At 41.0% G+C, this 13,115-nt stretch overlaps 1 protein-coding gene across 3 annotated transcripts in view; it reads left to right on the top strand.

Moving 5' to 3' along the window:
* Positions 1-13,115, top strand: part of LOC106580141 (EGF-like repeat and discoidin I-like domain-containing protein 3) — a 314,416-nt gene that overhangs the window by 131,681 nt on the left and 169,620 nt on the right. For all 3 annotated transcript variants that reach the window (XM_014160860.3, XM_014160861.3, XM_014160859.3), the window contains one exon: positions 3,157-3,285. In XM_014160860.3, the coding sequence (XP_014016335.3) occupies positions 3,157-3,285 (129 nt within the window). The remainder of the gene's footprint in view (positions 1-3,156; positions 3,286-13,115) is intronic.

Genomic DNA, 13,115 nt, shown 5'->3' with positions numbered 1-13,115 from the left:
GTTTATTTAATTTGCTTCAGTTTGCTGCCCTATGACTGGTTTCACATTTGTGGCCCATCACCTCAATTCAGGTCTTATGTAGCAACATTTGAAAATGTGTTTTTTACATTGGATAAAAGTACAGACTTAGAGCTACAAAATGGTTTGTCATACACTGCAGTTGAGGAACAATGGTTAAGTAATTCTGCTTTGAAAATTGATCAACTTGTAACACCACTTTTGAGAACATGGTCCTTGATTGTTTTGGAACACCGACTGGAGAGCTCTTCTTTGTCTTGACCCATTCAGCATCGTTCACAGCCTCTTAAGCCCCACCCTTCTCTTTAATGATTCACATGTGAGGCCATGTGCTAAACAGAGTAAGGTAGTGTAAAAACAACCAACGATTTCTAGACTTAAGTGCTGAAAGTAGTAGCAAAAGTGGTTGTAAAAAATACACTTTATCTAGTCCTCGGCCTATATCCTATTCTGACTTTGGGGCAGATCATGCTGTTATTCACATTGACGTCTCTGGTAAACACACACTATAACAAATAAAATCTAAGTTTGTTTGTCACGTGCACAGGATACAGAAGGTGTAAACAGTACAATGAAATGGTAACTTGCACATTTGCAGAGTAGCAAAATGCTATGACCACCCCAAGCCATATCTAACTAAGTGGATGGGTCACTATTGTCTAGACATGTACACATGTTGATGAAATACAATATATGGCCGTAATCACACTCAGACATACCTGGCCAATCTGATGGGTTATGTAATCATCTGGAGAAGTGGAGTCTTTTGTTAAGACATGTAGCTAGCTAGCTATATGATGAACCATATTTCCAGCCTATACAGTGAGGGGAAAAAAGTATTTGATCCCCTGCTGATTTTGTACATTTGCCCACTGACAAAGAAATGATCAGTCTATAAATTTAATGGAAGGTTTATTTGACCAGTGAGAGACAGAATAACAACAACAAAAAATCCAGAAAAACGCATGTCAAAAATGTTATAAATTGATTTGCATTTTAATGAGGGAAATAAGTATTTGACCCCCTCTCAATCAGAAAGATTTCTGGCTCACAGGTGTCTTTTATACAGGTAACGAGCTGAGATTAGGAGCACACTCTTAAAGGGAGAACTCCTAATCTCAGCTTGTTACCTGTATAAAAGTCACATGTCCACAAAAGCAATCAATCAGATTCCAAACTCTCCACCATGGCAAAGACCAAAGAGCTCTCCAAGGATGTCAGGGACAAGATTGTAGACCTACTCAAGGCTGGAATGGGCTACAAGACCATCGCCAAGCAGCTTGGTGAGAAGGTGACAACAGTTGGTGCGATTATTCGCAAATGGAAGAAACACAAAATAACTGTCAATCTCCCTCGGCCTGGGGCTCCATGCAAGATCTCACCTCGTGGAGTTGCAATGATCATGAGAACAGTGAGGAATCAGCTCAGAACTACACGGGAGGATCTTGTCAATGATCTCAAGGCAGCTGGGACCATATTCACCAAGAAAACAATTGGTAACACACTACGCCGTGAAGGACTGAAATCCTGCAGCGCCCGCAAGGTCCCCCTGCTCAAGAAAGCACATATACATGCCTGTCTGAAGTTTGCCAATGAACATCTGAATGATTCAGAGGACAACTGGTGAAAGTGTTGTGGTCAGATGAGACCAAAATGGAGCTCTTTGGCATCAGCTCAACTTGCCGTGTTTGGAGGAGGAGGACTGCTGCCTATGACCCCAAGTACACCATCCCCACCGTTAAACATCTAGGTGGAAACATTATGCTTTGGGGGTGTTTTTCTGCTAAGGGGACAGGACAACTTCACCGCATCAAAGGGACGATGGACGGGGCCATGTGCCGTCAAATCTTGGGGGAGAACCTCCTTCCCTCAGCCAGAGCATTGAAAATGGGTCGTGGATGGGTATTCCAGCATGACAATGACCCAAAACACACGGCCAAGGCAACAAAGGAGTGGCTCAAGAAGAAGCACATTAAGGTCCTGGAGTGGCCTACCCAGTCTCCAGACCTTAATCTCATTGAAAATCTGTGGAGGGAGCTGAAGGTTCGAGTTGCTAAACGTCAGCCTCGAAACCTTAATGACTTGGAGAAGATCTGCAAAGAGGAGTGGGACAAAATCCCTCCTGAGATGTGTGCAAACCTGGTGGCCAACTACAAGAAACGTCTGACCTCTGTGATTGCCAACAAGGGTTTTGCCACCAAGTACTAAGTCATGTTTTGCAGAGGGGTCAAATACTTATTTCCATCATTAAAATGCAAATCATTTTAGAACATTTTTGACATGCGTTTTTCTGGATTTTTTTGTTGTTATTCTGTCTCTCACTGTTCAAATAAACCTACCATTAAAATTATAGACTGATCATTTATTTGTCAGTGGGCAAACGTACAAAATCAGCAGGGCATCAAATACTTTTTTCCCTCACTGTAGCTACAGTACAAATGGGTTGTCACAACTAGCCAGCATGCATTAAATTAATTTGTAGTATGAATCTGCAGGTAGTTAAAGCTAACCAACTAGGTTCAATGTTAGCTAGCTAGCTAACATTAGGCTAAAAATAGCAATACAAATGGAAAATCATATTACTACGTATATGTGTACACGTAATGTTAGCTAGCGAGCCAGCAAGCTAACATGTTCTAGCTTGCTAACAGTACGCTTTAACTTGCAATAAAAACAACTTCTTACAAAATTAGAAATGTATAATATCTGATAATGTAGCTAGACTCTTACCCGTATTCATGGGTGAATGCTTATTTGGCCTTTTGTGTCAAGTCACACCAGTTCACACTGACTGTGTGCAGTCCATCACAACTTTTTCCCACTGATCTTTGTTGATTACGTCTGCAAAATTCAGAGCAACAATGTTGTTGAGAGCGATAGCAACACTTTTGCAGTTCTCCATGGCTAACGTTATATCTTTCAAAAAATCTGCGGTGGCAAGGATTATCTACACATACTGAGCAGCTCATGTTATAGACAGAAGCATGCTACATGGCTTCAGGACCCTTCTATAACATGCCATTTACATCAGAAATAGAGATTTGGTTGTAAAAAATCTAACTTCTTATAATGACAAACCACCATTTGACAATGTTGACCCTGTTTTGTCTCCTTCCATTTGTTTTGTTCTACACTCAGGACCTTGCCATCCGAACCCATGCCACAACAGAGGAATATGTGAAATCAGTGAAACCTACAGAGGCGACACGTTCATAGGTTACGTCTGCAAGTGCCCTACCGGCTTCAACGGGATCCACTGCCAACACAGTAAGTTGGATGATCATCATTATACTTCATAGATACCCCTGATAACATTTCTAGGAAAGAAATTCAAATAAAGAAAGAGAAAAGTAGAGATCTTAGAGAAACATACACATTCTGCCCTTCAAAAAAATACTTGCCACTGGTTAATACTAGAACCACTAAAGCAGTCATTTTGACTGCTCATGATTTTTAACTCACACTCCCCTCTGTCCTTGACTTTTCCTAAATAAGTCTATATAACACACTGCCATTGTTAGAATCTTAATATTGCAAACAGAACTGGAGTTAAAACCAGTTTCAGGGGGCATGTCATTTCTTTGAATGGTTTTCCCCGTTGCGCCGCCTTCTCCCAAAAGTAGGGCCTGCTCCACTCCTTCTTACGACAGTTTAAAGTGCAGAGACCAGTTGATAATCCCCCAACAATTGCCTCAAAACTGAACCAAAACTAATTGCACACATACAGTACCAGTCAAAAGTTTGGAAACACCTACTCATTCAAGGGTTTTTCTTTATTTTTACTATTTTCTACATTGCAGAATAATAGTGAAGATGTCAAATCTATGAAATAACACATATGGAATTATGTAGTAACCAAAAAAGTGTTAAACATATCAAAATATATTTTATATTTGAGATTCTTCAAAGTAGCCACCCTTTGCCTTGATGACAGCTTTGCACACTCTTGGCGTTCTCTCAACCAGCTTCATGAGGTAGTCACCTGGAATGCATTTCAATTAACAGGTGTGCCTTGTCAACCTTTTTACACATACCAACAAACGGGTGTGATCATTCTACAGTGGTCCCAGGAGCATACGCTCAAACCAGTGTGATTAGAACACTTATTTAGAACGTCCAGTTTTGATTGACGCAATAATCAGCATTTGAGCTGGCCATACTGTTTTTTCACTGAAATATTTTGCAAAAACACAGAAAGTTATGTCCAGAATGTGACCAGTTTATTTTTGGATGCAATGTTCAGAAATTCACAGATGTAGCTACAGCATAACAAACTACAGCAAACTACAGCAACTACAGCTACAGAATAACAAACAAAATGTAGGCTACATTTCTCCTAGCGCTAACTGAGGAAAGATTGACCCAACAAAGAAGGTGATATTTTTATAACTCTCGGCTGACAGAAACTACATTATGAATGAGCTAATAGCAATTACTATTTATAATTAATCACATCACGGATGAGCTCACCATCGACCGAAATAATTGAGTAAAACATTTTCTAGAAATCGAAAGTAATCCGACGATGGGTAGTTTGTGCGCACCGCCATGTTTTTTTGTTGTTGTATCAACCAAAGATAATAAGAGGAGACAAGATGAGTTTGGTCTGTTTATAGTATGCATGTTGAAGGGGATGTGTTGTCTACGATCATTCACTTCCCTTCATTCACTTACAGAAGTTTACCCAAAAGATGAGTGAACCATTCCTTCACCTCATTATAACCACTTTGGTCTGACAGATGTTTGCGTGACACCTAGAATGCATTATATAATGTCAACAAACATGGCGCCACACATAGCTGGCAAATAGCTTAGCATTAGCTAATTATAATCAGTACAACATTCAAAAAGTATTTTACACACATCATGGGTGTGCATTAAAATCTATGCAGTAACCAGAATGCATTATTTGTCACCAGAACTTGAAAACATGTGAATAAAACTGTAAATACATGATGCTCTAAACAGACATGCGCCTACAGTAGAAACGACAACACGATATACAGAAAATAATGGGCTAGGGGGCAGTATTTACACCGCCGGATAAAAAACATACCCGATTTAATCTGGTTACTACTGCTACCTAGTAACTAGAATATGCATATACTTATTAGATATGGATAGAAAACACCCTAAAGTTTCTAAAACTGTTTGAATGGTGTCTGTGAGTATAACAGAACTCATATGGCAGGCAAAAACCTGAGAGATTCCTTTACAGGAACTGGCCTGTCTGACCATTTATTGGCTTTCTTTGACATCTCTTTCCAAAACAAAGGATCTCTGCGGTAACGTGACACTTCCCACGGCTCCCATAGGCTCTCAGAGCCTGGGAAAAAGCTGAATGTCGTCATTCCAGCCCCAGGCTGAAACACATTATCGCCTTTGTCAAGTGGCCGATCAGGGGACAGTGGGCTTAGGCGCGTGCACTGGTTCCCCCCGTCTTTCTTTTTTTCCCTCTATTTACCGAAACGCAGATTCCCAGTCGGAATATTATCGCTTTTTTACGAGATAAATTGCATAAAAATTGATTTTAAACAGCGTTTGACATGCTTCGAAGTACGGTAATGGAATATTTATAATTTTTTTGTCACGAAATGCGCCATGCTCGTAACCCTGATTTACCATTTCGGATAGTGTCTAGAACGCACTAACAAAACGCCGCTGTTTGGATATAACGATGGATTATTTGGGACCAAACCAACATTTGTTAATGAAGTAGAAGTCCTGGGAGTGCATTCTGACGAAGAACACCAAAGGTAATAACATTTTTGTTATAGTAAATCTGATTTTGGTGAAGGCTAAACTTGCTGGGTGTCTAAATAGCTAGCCCGTGATGGCTGGGCTATGTACTTAGAATATTGCAAAATGTGCTTTCACCAAAAAGCTATTTTAAAATCGAACATATCGAGTGCATAGAGGAGTTCTGTATCTATAATTCTTAAAATAATTGTTATGCTTTTTGTGAACGTTTATCGTGAGTAATTTAGTAAATTGTTAGTAAATTCCCCGGAAGTTTGCGGGGGGTATGCTAGTTCTGAACGTCACATGCTAATGTAAAAAGCAGTTTTTTGATATAAATATAAACTTGATTGAACAAAACATGCATGTATTGTATAACATAATGTCCTAGGGTTGTCATCTGATGAAGATCATCAAAGGTTAGTGCTGCATTTAGCTGTGGTTTGGGTTTATGTGACATTATATGCTAGCTTGAAAAATGGGTGTCTGATTATTTCTGGCTGGGTACTCTGCTGACATAATGTAATGTTTTGCTTTCGTTGTAAAGCCTTTTTGAAATCGGACAGTGTGGTTAGATTAACGAGAGTCTTGTCTTTAAATAGCTGTAAAATAGTCATATGTTTGAGAAATTGAAGTAATAGCATTTCTAAGGTATTTGAAAATCGCGCCACAGGATTCAACTGGCTGTTACGTAGGTGGGACGATTTGGTGCCACCTAGCCCAGAGAGGTTAATAGGAATGCACACATGTCCAACATTATTATTTGTAAGGAAAACAACAAGGAAGGCAATGCGAGCGCCAGCCTGAAAATGTTCCAAATCGTGCAGGACTGCGCAACTGTCTGCATACTTGATCTGCTCAAACATTGGTGAAGTGCGTGGGCTCTCCTCGAAGAGAGAAGTTTGTGCGGCTCAGTAAAGCCTCAAACATAAATTGTCCACAATGCTGAAATGGGCTACTTCTATGTGAATTAATGAGGAGGCGGAACACACCTAAATTCAAACTGTTGTTAGAAAATAATTGGAAATTGACAAGTTGAAAAACAGCCTATAGATAATTAGCTGGCAGCGCGTGTTAACTGTCCTAATGTGTCACATCCTGACCAGTAAAAGGGGTTATTTGTCATTGTAGTTTGGTCAGGGCGTGGCAGGGGGTGTTTGTTTTGTGTGTTTCGGGGTTTTTGGTTTATGCTCTAGGTTATCCATTTCTATGTGTTTATCTAGCTTTTCTATTTCTATGATAGTTTTGTCAATGACCTCCAATTAGAGGCAGCTGTTTTTTGTTGTCTCTAATTGGAGGCCATATTTAGTTGTGTTTGTTTTCACTTGTGTTTGTGGGTGGTTGTTCCTAGTATAGTCTGTGCACCTTATTGTTTAAGTGTCTTCGCTTTAATAAAGTAAAGAAGATGATCAATATATCCGCTGCATTTTGGTCCACTCCTTACGACGCCCGTGACATAATGAGCAATAATCACATTTTGGAACAGTGAGTGCACTCTGACGTCACGTGCATAAAACAACTCACGCTGGGGCGACCATTAGAGATATTTGGAACTCACGTATGAAAAGGTTAAAAGTTAATTTGTGGAATGTCTTTCCTTCTTATTGCGTTTGAGCCAATCAGTTGTGTTGTGACAGTATAGGGATGGTATACAGAAGGTATCCCTATTTGATAAAATAAAAAAAGTCCATATTATGTCAAGAACAGCTCAAACTAGTAAAAAGAAACTACAGTCCATCATTACTTTAAAACATGAAGGTAAGTCAATCCGGAAAATGTCAAAAACCATCAAGAGCTATGATGAAACTGGCTCTCATGTGGACAGCCACAGGAAAGGAAGACCCAGAGTTACCTCTGCTGCAGAGGATAAGTTCATTAGTGTTACCAGCCTGAGAAATTGCAGCCCAGAGTTCAAGTAATGGAGACATCTCAACATCAACTGTTCAGAGGAGACTGCGTGAATCAGGACTTCATGGTCAAATTGCTGCAAAGAAACCACTACCAAAGGACACCGATAAGAAGAAAATACTTGCTTGGGCCAAGAAACATGTGCAATGGACATTAGACCAGTGGAAATCTGTCCTTTGGTCTGATGAGTTCAAATTTTAGATTTTTGGTTCCAACTGCCGTGTCTTTGTGAGACGCAGAGTAGGTGAACGGATGATCTCCGCATGTGTGGTTTGCACTGTGAAGCATGGAGGAGGAGGTGTGATGGTGTGGGGGTGCTTTGCTGATGACACAGGTCTGTCATTTATTTAGAATTCAAGGCACAGTTAACCAGCATGGCTACCACAGCATTCTGCAGTGATATGCCATCCCATGTGGTTTGCCCTTAGGGGACTACCATTTGTTTTTCAACAGGACAATGACCCAACACACCTCCAAGCTGTGTAAAGGCTATTTGACCAAGAAGGAGATTGTGTTGTCGTGTCTTCACTATTATTCTACAATATAGAAAATAGTAAAAAATTAAGAAAAACCCTTGATTGAGTAGGTGTGTCCAAACATTTGACTGGTACTGTATAACAAAAGCTGAAATAAATAAATTAAAGTATGATGGGGAGAACGGGTGAGTTGATGAGCGAGCGTAAGCAAAAGAAGCATAATTATGTAATTACCAAATGTGAATGAAGAACATGGAGGGCCATTCTATTCTATTGATTCATTCTAATTGTAGTCTTAATCTTAAAGTGGTACTGTATGTACCCTATGTCAGTTCACCGAATAAAAGCAGTCTTATCAGTCTACTCTGGCCTACTTGGAGTAGGCTACACAGCGAGTGCGTGCATAATTGTAAATGCTGAACTGCTTTCAATCTCTGGGGAAATATCCACATCGCGCAGCAGGCATGAGTGTCGGAGAATGTGGTGATCAGGCTTGGGGAACCTTACATTGGCAAGGGGAGCAATGTCCCCATGGATCATTTGTTCACTTCACTGTCATTGGTGAAAAAGTTGTTTGCAAAGAATACAAGTCTGACAGGTGTTGTGCCGCAAATCTCCCCCTTGCCAGAATTCTCCCGAACCCTTTGCGTTCTTCATTGCTGTGACTTGATTGCTAGTTGAGATTTCTGCTCTTCACTCCGTTGTCTGTTAAGCCTACATTTCACTGATCTTACAGTATAAAATATACTAATTACACTGTTAAAATGTTGCAGTCAAAATGACTGCTCATTGAAGGGGGGGTCTAGTTTTAAATGCTCACCTGTCATGTCAAGTGGAGAGGTTAGAGAAAACAAATGATAGCTTTTATATAAAAATTGATGATGCTAATAAGGTTGATCGATGTCAGCCTTTGTCCTATCGTGATTATTGTACTCGTAAAACATAGTATAGTATAAACCAGTGGTTCCTTATCGTTTTTGGTTACTGTACCACCAGCTGCATTTTTCTCTGCCCGGAGTACCCCTGAAGTGCCTCCTCATGTACATTCTACCATTAGGCTTGTGGTCTCAAAATCAAATCAAATCAAATTTGATTGGTCACATACACATGGTTAGCAGATGTTAATGCGAGTGTAGCGAAATGCTTGTGCTTCTAGTTCTGACCATGCAGTAATATCTAACAAGTAATTTAACAATTTCACAACAACTACCTAATACACACAAGTGTAAGGAATGAATAAGAATATGTACATATAAATATATGGATGAGCGATGGCCGAACAGCATAGGCAAGATGCAGTAGTTGGTATAGAGTACAGTATATACATATGAGATGAGTAATGTAGGGTATGTAAGCATTATATAAAGTGGCATTGTTTAAAGTGACTAGTGATACATTTATTACATCCAATTTTTTATTATTAAAGTGGCTAGAGATTTGAGTCAGTATGTTGGCAGCAGCCACTCAATGTTAGGGATGGCTATTTAACAGTCTGATGGCCTTGAGATAGAAACTGTTTTTCTGTCTCTCGGTCCCAGCTTTGATGCACCTGTACTGACCTTGCCTTCTGGATGATAGCGGGGTGAACAGGCAGTGGCTCGGGTGGTTGTTGTCCTTGATGATCTTTTTGGCCTTCCTGTGACATCGGGTGGTGTAGGTGTCTTGGAGGGCAGGTAGTTTGCCCACGGTGATGCGTTGTGCAGACCTCACCACCCTCTGGAGAGCCTTGCGGTTGTGGGCGGAGTAGTTGCCGTACCAGGCGGTGATACAGCCCAACAGGATGCTCTCGATTGTGCATCTGTAAAAGTTTGTGAGTGTTTTTGGTGAGAAGCCAAATTTCTTCACCCTCCTGAGGTTGAAAAGGTGCTGTGGCGCCTTCTTCACCACGCTGTCTGTGTGGGTGGACCATTTCAATTTGTCCGTGATGTGTACGCCGAGGAACTTAAAACTTTCCACCTTCTCCAGTACTGTCCCGTCGATGTGGATAGCGGGGTGCGTCTCATGAGTCTTCTTAACCATTGTGTTGTGTTCATGTTTTTGTTATTCATCCAGTGTTCGCGGATCTGATGGACCAGCAACATTATTGCGTTTATAAAACAATACAGCCATAAAAAAAGTAATACTTACATGTTATCATATCAATTACAAGCAATATAGATGGCATACATGGTTAATATTTGCCATTTGCCTCTGATAGAACACATTTATCAATAAAAGCTCTATTCATTTTTTTTAATCAAATGTGATTTTTGTAGACAAATATCTATTCTATTCAAGACATGGGTGCAATAAATCATGTTTACCTTGAACAAATATTAACGAAACAAGGTTTTCATCACTATTGATGTTTACTGCTTTGAACTGAACAAATTGGAAGGACAAATGTTACAGTATTTTATGGAAATGATAAATGATCCCCATTGAACACAATGGAAAGTGTGGTCTTCTCTGGAGCTTCCCTCTGTTCCAATCTGGGTTCAACGCCATCCAGATGACAAACGAGTTGTACGCCAAAATGTCCAAAATGTTGAAGAATATCAGAAGTGGCCAGCATAGGGTTCTCCTTTTACAGCTGTAGCCAGTCACCAGTTTGTCTAAATTGTCCACCCCTCCTTTTGTGTCATTGTAATCAATTATGGTTTCTGTTTTTTTATGTTTCTGGCCACAGATTCTCCCATCCCTGTGCAGCGTACTCATGAGTACCACATTTTTGCCTTTAGGACACTAGGGACACAAGTAGGACACTAGGGACGTGTCGGCTGTGAACACAAACTTAGAGGAATTGATAGGCCTGTTCTGTGTGTTCAACAGCTGAGGTGGGAACTCTGGCTTGTTTTTTCGTACTGTTCCTACCATTGTCAGCTTCCTCTTGAGGAGCTCCTGTCCCAGCTTGTGCGAAGAAAAAAAGTTATCGCATGTGATGTTGTGGCCACGAAGTCCCTGTGTCAAATCCAGGACAACCCACATCCCTTGGTTCTTCTCAGAGGCCCCTCCATCTGGCTTCCCCATAAACACTTGCAAGTTCCACGCATACAGTATGATGAAGCAGCTTCACAGGCAACCCAGATCTTGATTCCATATTTTGCGGGTTTAGACAGTATGTACTGCCTGAAGGGGCAGCGGCCCCTAAATGGCATAAGCTGCTCATCAACAGTAACGTTGGGCCCAGGGTTGTAAAACAGGGGAAGGCGGTCCACCCGCTTGTCCCACACTGACATGATTTCAGCTAGCTTGTCTCTCTGACGCCAAGCTGGTCTGGTGTCTCAGTTGTCGAAGCGGTCATCCTGGAAATAATGTGTATGTTTTCCAGAAATATTGTTGCATGGAAACGTTCTCTGCCAGTTTCTGCATCCCATAGGGATTCTGTGGATTCCCCATTGGATCTGAAAACACCAGCAAGGATAAGAACCCCAAAATATGCATGTAAAAACACGCCTTCCCTCCAAATTAGTGCAGTCCAGAATGATTTAGTGGATGGTGTCTGGGATGAAGAGTTCAAAATAAGACTTTATGTCCTGCACATGAGTAATCGCCAGAAAATGAGCCAAGGCCAATGAGTATCAGGTTGAAAAAATGTTTTTAATCATTTTTCTTTTAGTAAACATTAAAAATGGGTCCCACAGACCCGAATACCACACAAGCGTTAAGTACCTGAAGGGAACGGCACCTCCATACCTTCAGGCTCTGATCAGGCCCTACACCCAAACAAGGGCACTGCGTTCATCCACCACTGGCCTGCTGGCCCCCCTACCTCTGAGGAAGCACAGTTCCCGCTCAGCCCAGTCAAAACTGTTCGCTGCTCTGGCACCCCAATGGTGGAACAAGCTCCCTCACGACGCCAGGACAGCGGAGTCAATCACCACCTTCCGGAGACACCTGAAACCCCACCTCTTTAAGGAATACCTAGGATAGGATAAAGTAATCCTTCTAACCCCCCCCCCCCCCCCTTAAAATATTTAGATGCACTATTGTAAAGTGGTTGTTCCACTGGATATCATAAGGTGAATGCACCATTTTGTAAGTCGCTCTGGATAAGAGGATCTGCTAAATGACTTAAATGTAAATGTAAATGTACCTCCTGTGCAGAGGCCAAGTAACCCCCTTCTGCCGAAGTCGATGCCCCTCCTTGTTCGAGTGGTGCTCGTCAGTCGACGTCACCGGTCTTCTAGCCATCACTGATCCATTTTTCATTATCCATTGGTTTTGTCTTGTTTTCACACACACCTGGTTTCAATCCCATTTATTACCTGTTGTGTATTTAACCCTCTGTTTCCCCTCATGTCCTTGTCCGAGATTGTTTGTATGCTATTTTGTGTTGTGTATTTTGTAGTAGTGAGCTACTGGTATTGTTGCCCATGTTATTTTATGTACATTTTGGTTTTGGAGTTCGTTGTTTGTTTATTATTTCATTAAACAACTCCAGTAATACCAAGTTGGTTTCTCCTGCGCCTGACTTCCCTGCCACCTAGACACACGGCGAGGTCCTAGTACCCCTGGTTGGGAACCACTGGTATAAACAATGGTATCGCCCCCATATTGGCCAAACAAAAATATAACATTTAAAAAACAACAATAACTAAAAAAAATACTGTCGGACTACTGCGCGAAATTGCATGCTAGAACTGAACGAATCATGATAAAAGCTAATGTTGTTGAAAGCCCTTGCAGAGGCTAAGTGTAGGCAAATATTTTGTAATATTCCTTTCTGGTGGAGCTTCAGCGTGGAACAGGTGTGTGTGTTTCTGTATCTGTATGGCGTGCACGTGATGGAGCAAATTGACAGTCAACTGATGAGGATTGGGCTGTCTTGCCATAGTGAGTTTGTTTATGAATCATGAGCTGAAAATATGCAAAGTCTACAGCCTTCAGAAATTGATAATAATTGCTTTATTTGCATCAACCTCCTCTCTTAATTTTGTTTGTTCAATCTCTCATAAAACTGTGATTGAGAATAGCCTACAGTATGCCTAGGTC

Source organism: Salmo salar, chromosome 20 (assembly GCF_965601325.2).
Source record: "Salmo salar chromosome 20, fSalSal1, whole genome shotgun sequence".
NCBI lineage: Eukaryota > Metazoa > Chordata > Actinopteri > Salmoniformes > Salmonidae > Salmo > Salmo salar.
The sequence above is the reverse complement of the archived record's forward strand: the minus strand, read 5'-3'. Positions and strand labels throughout refer to the sequence as shown.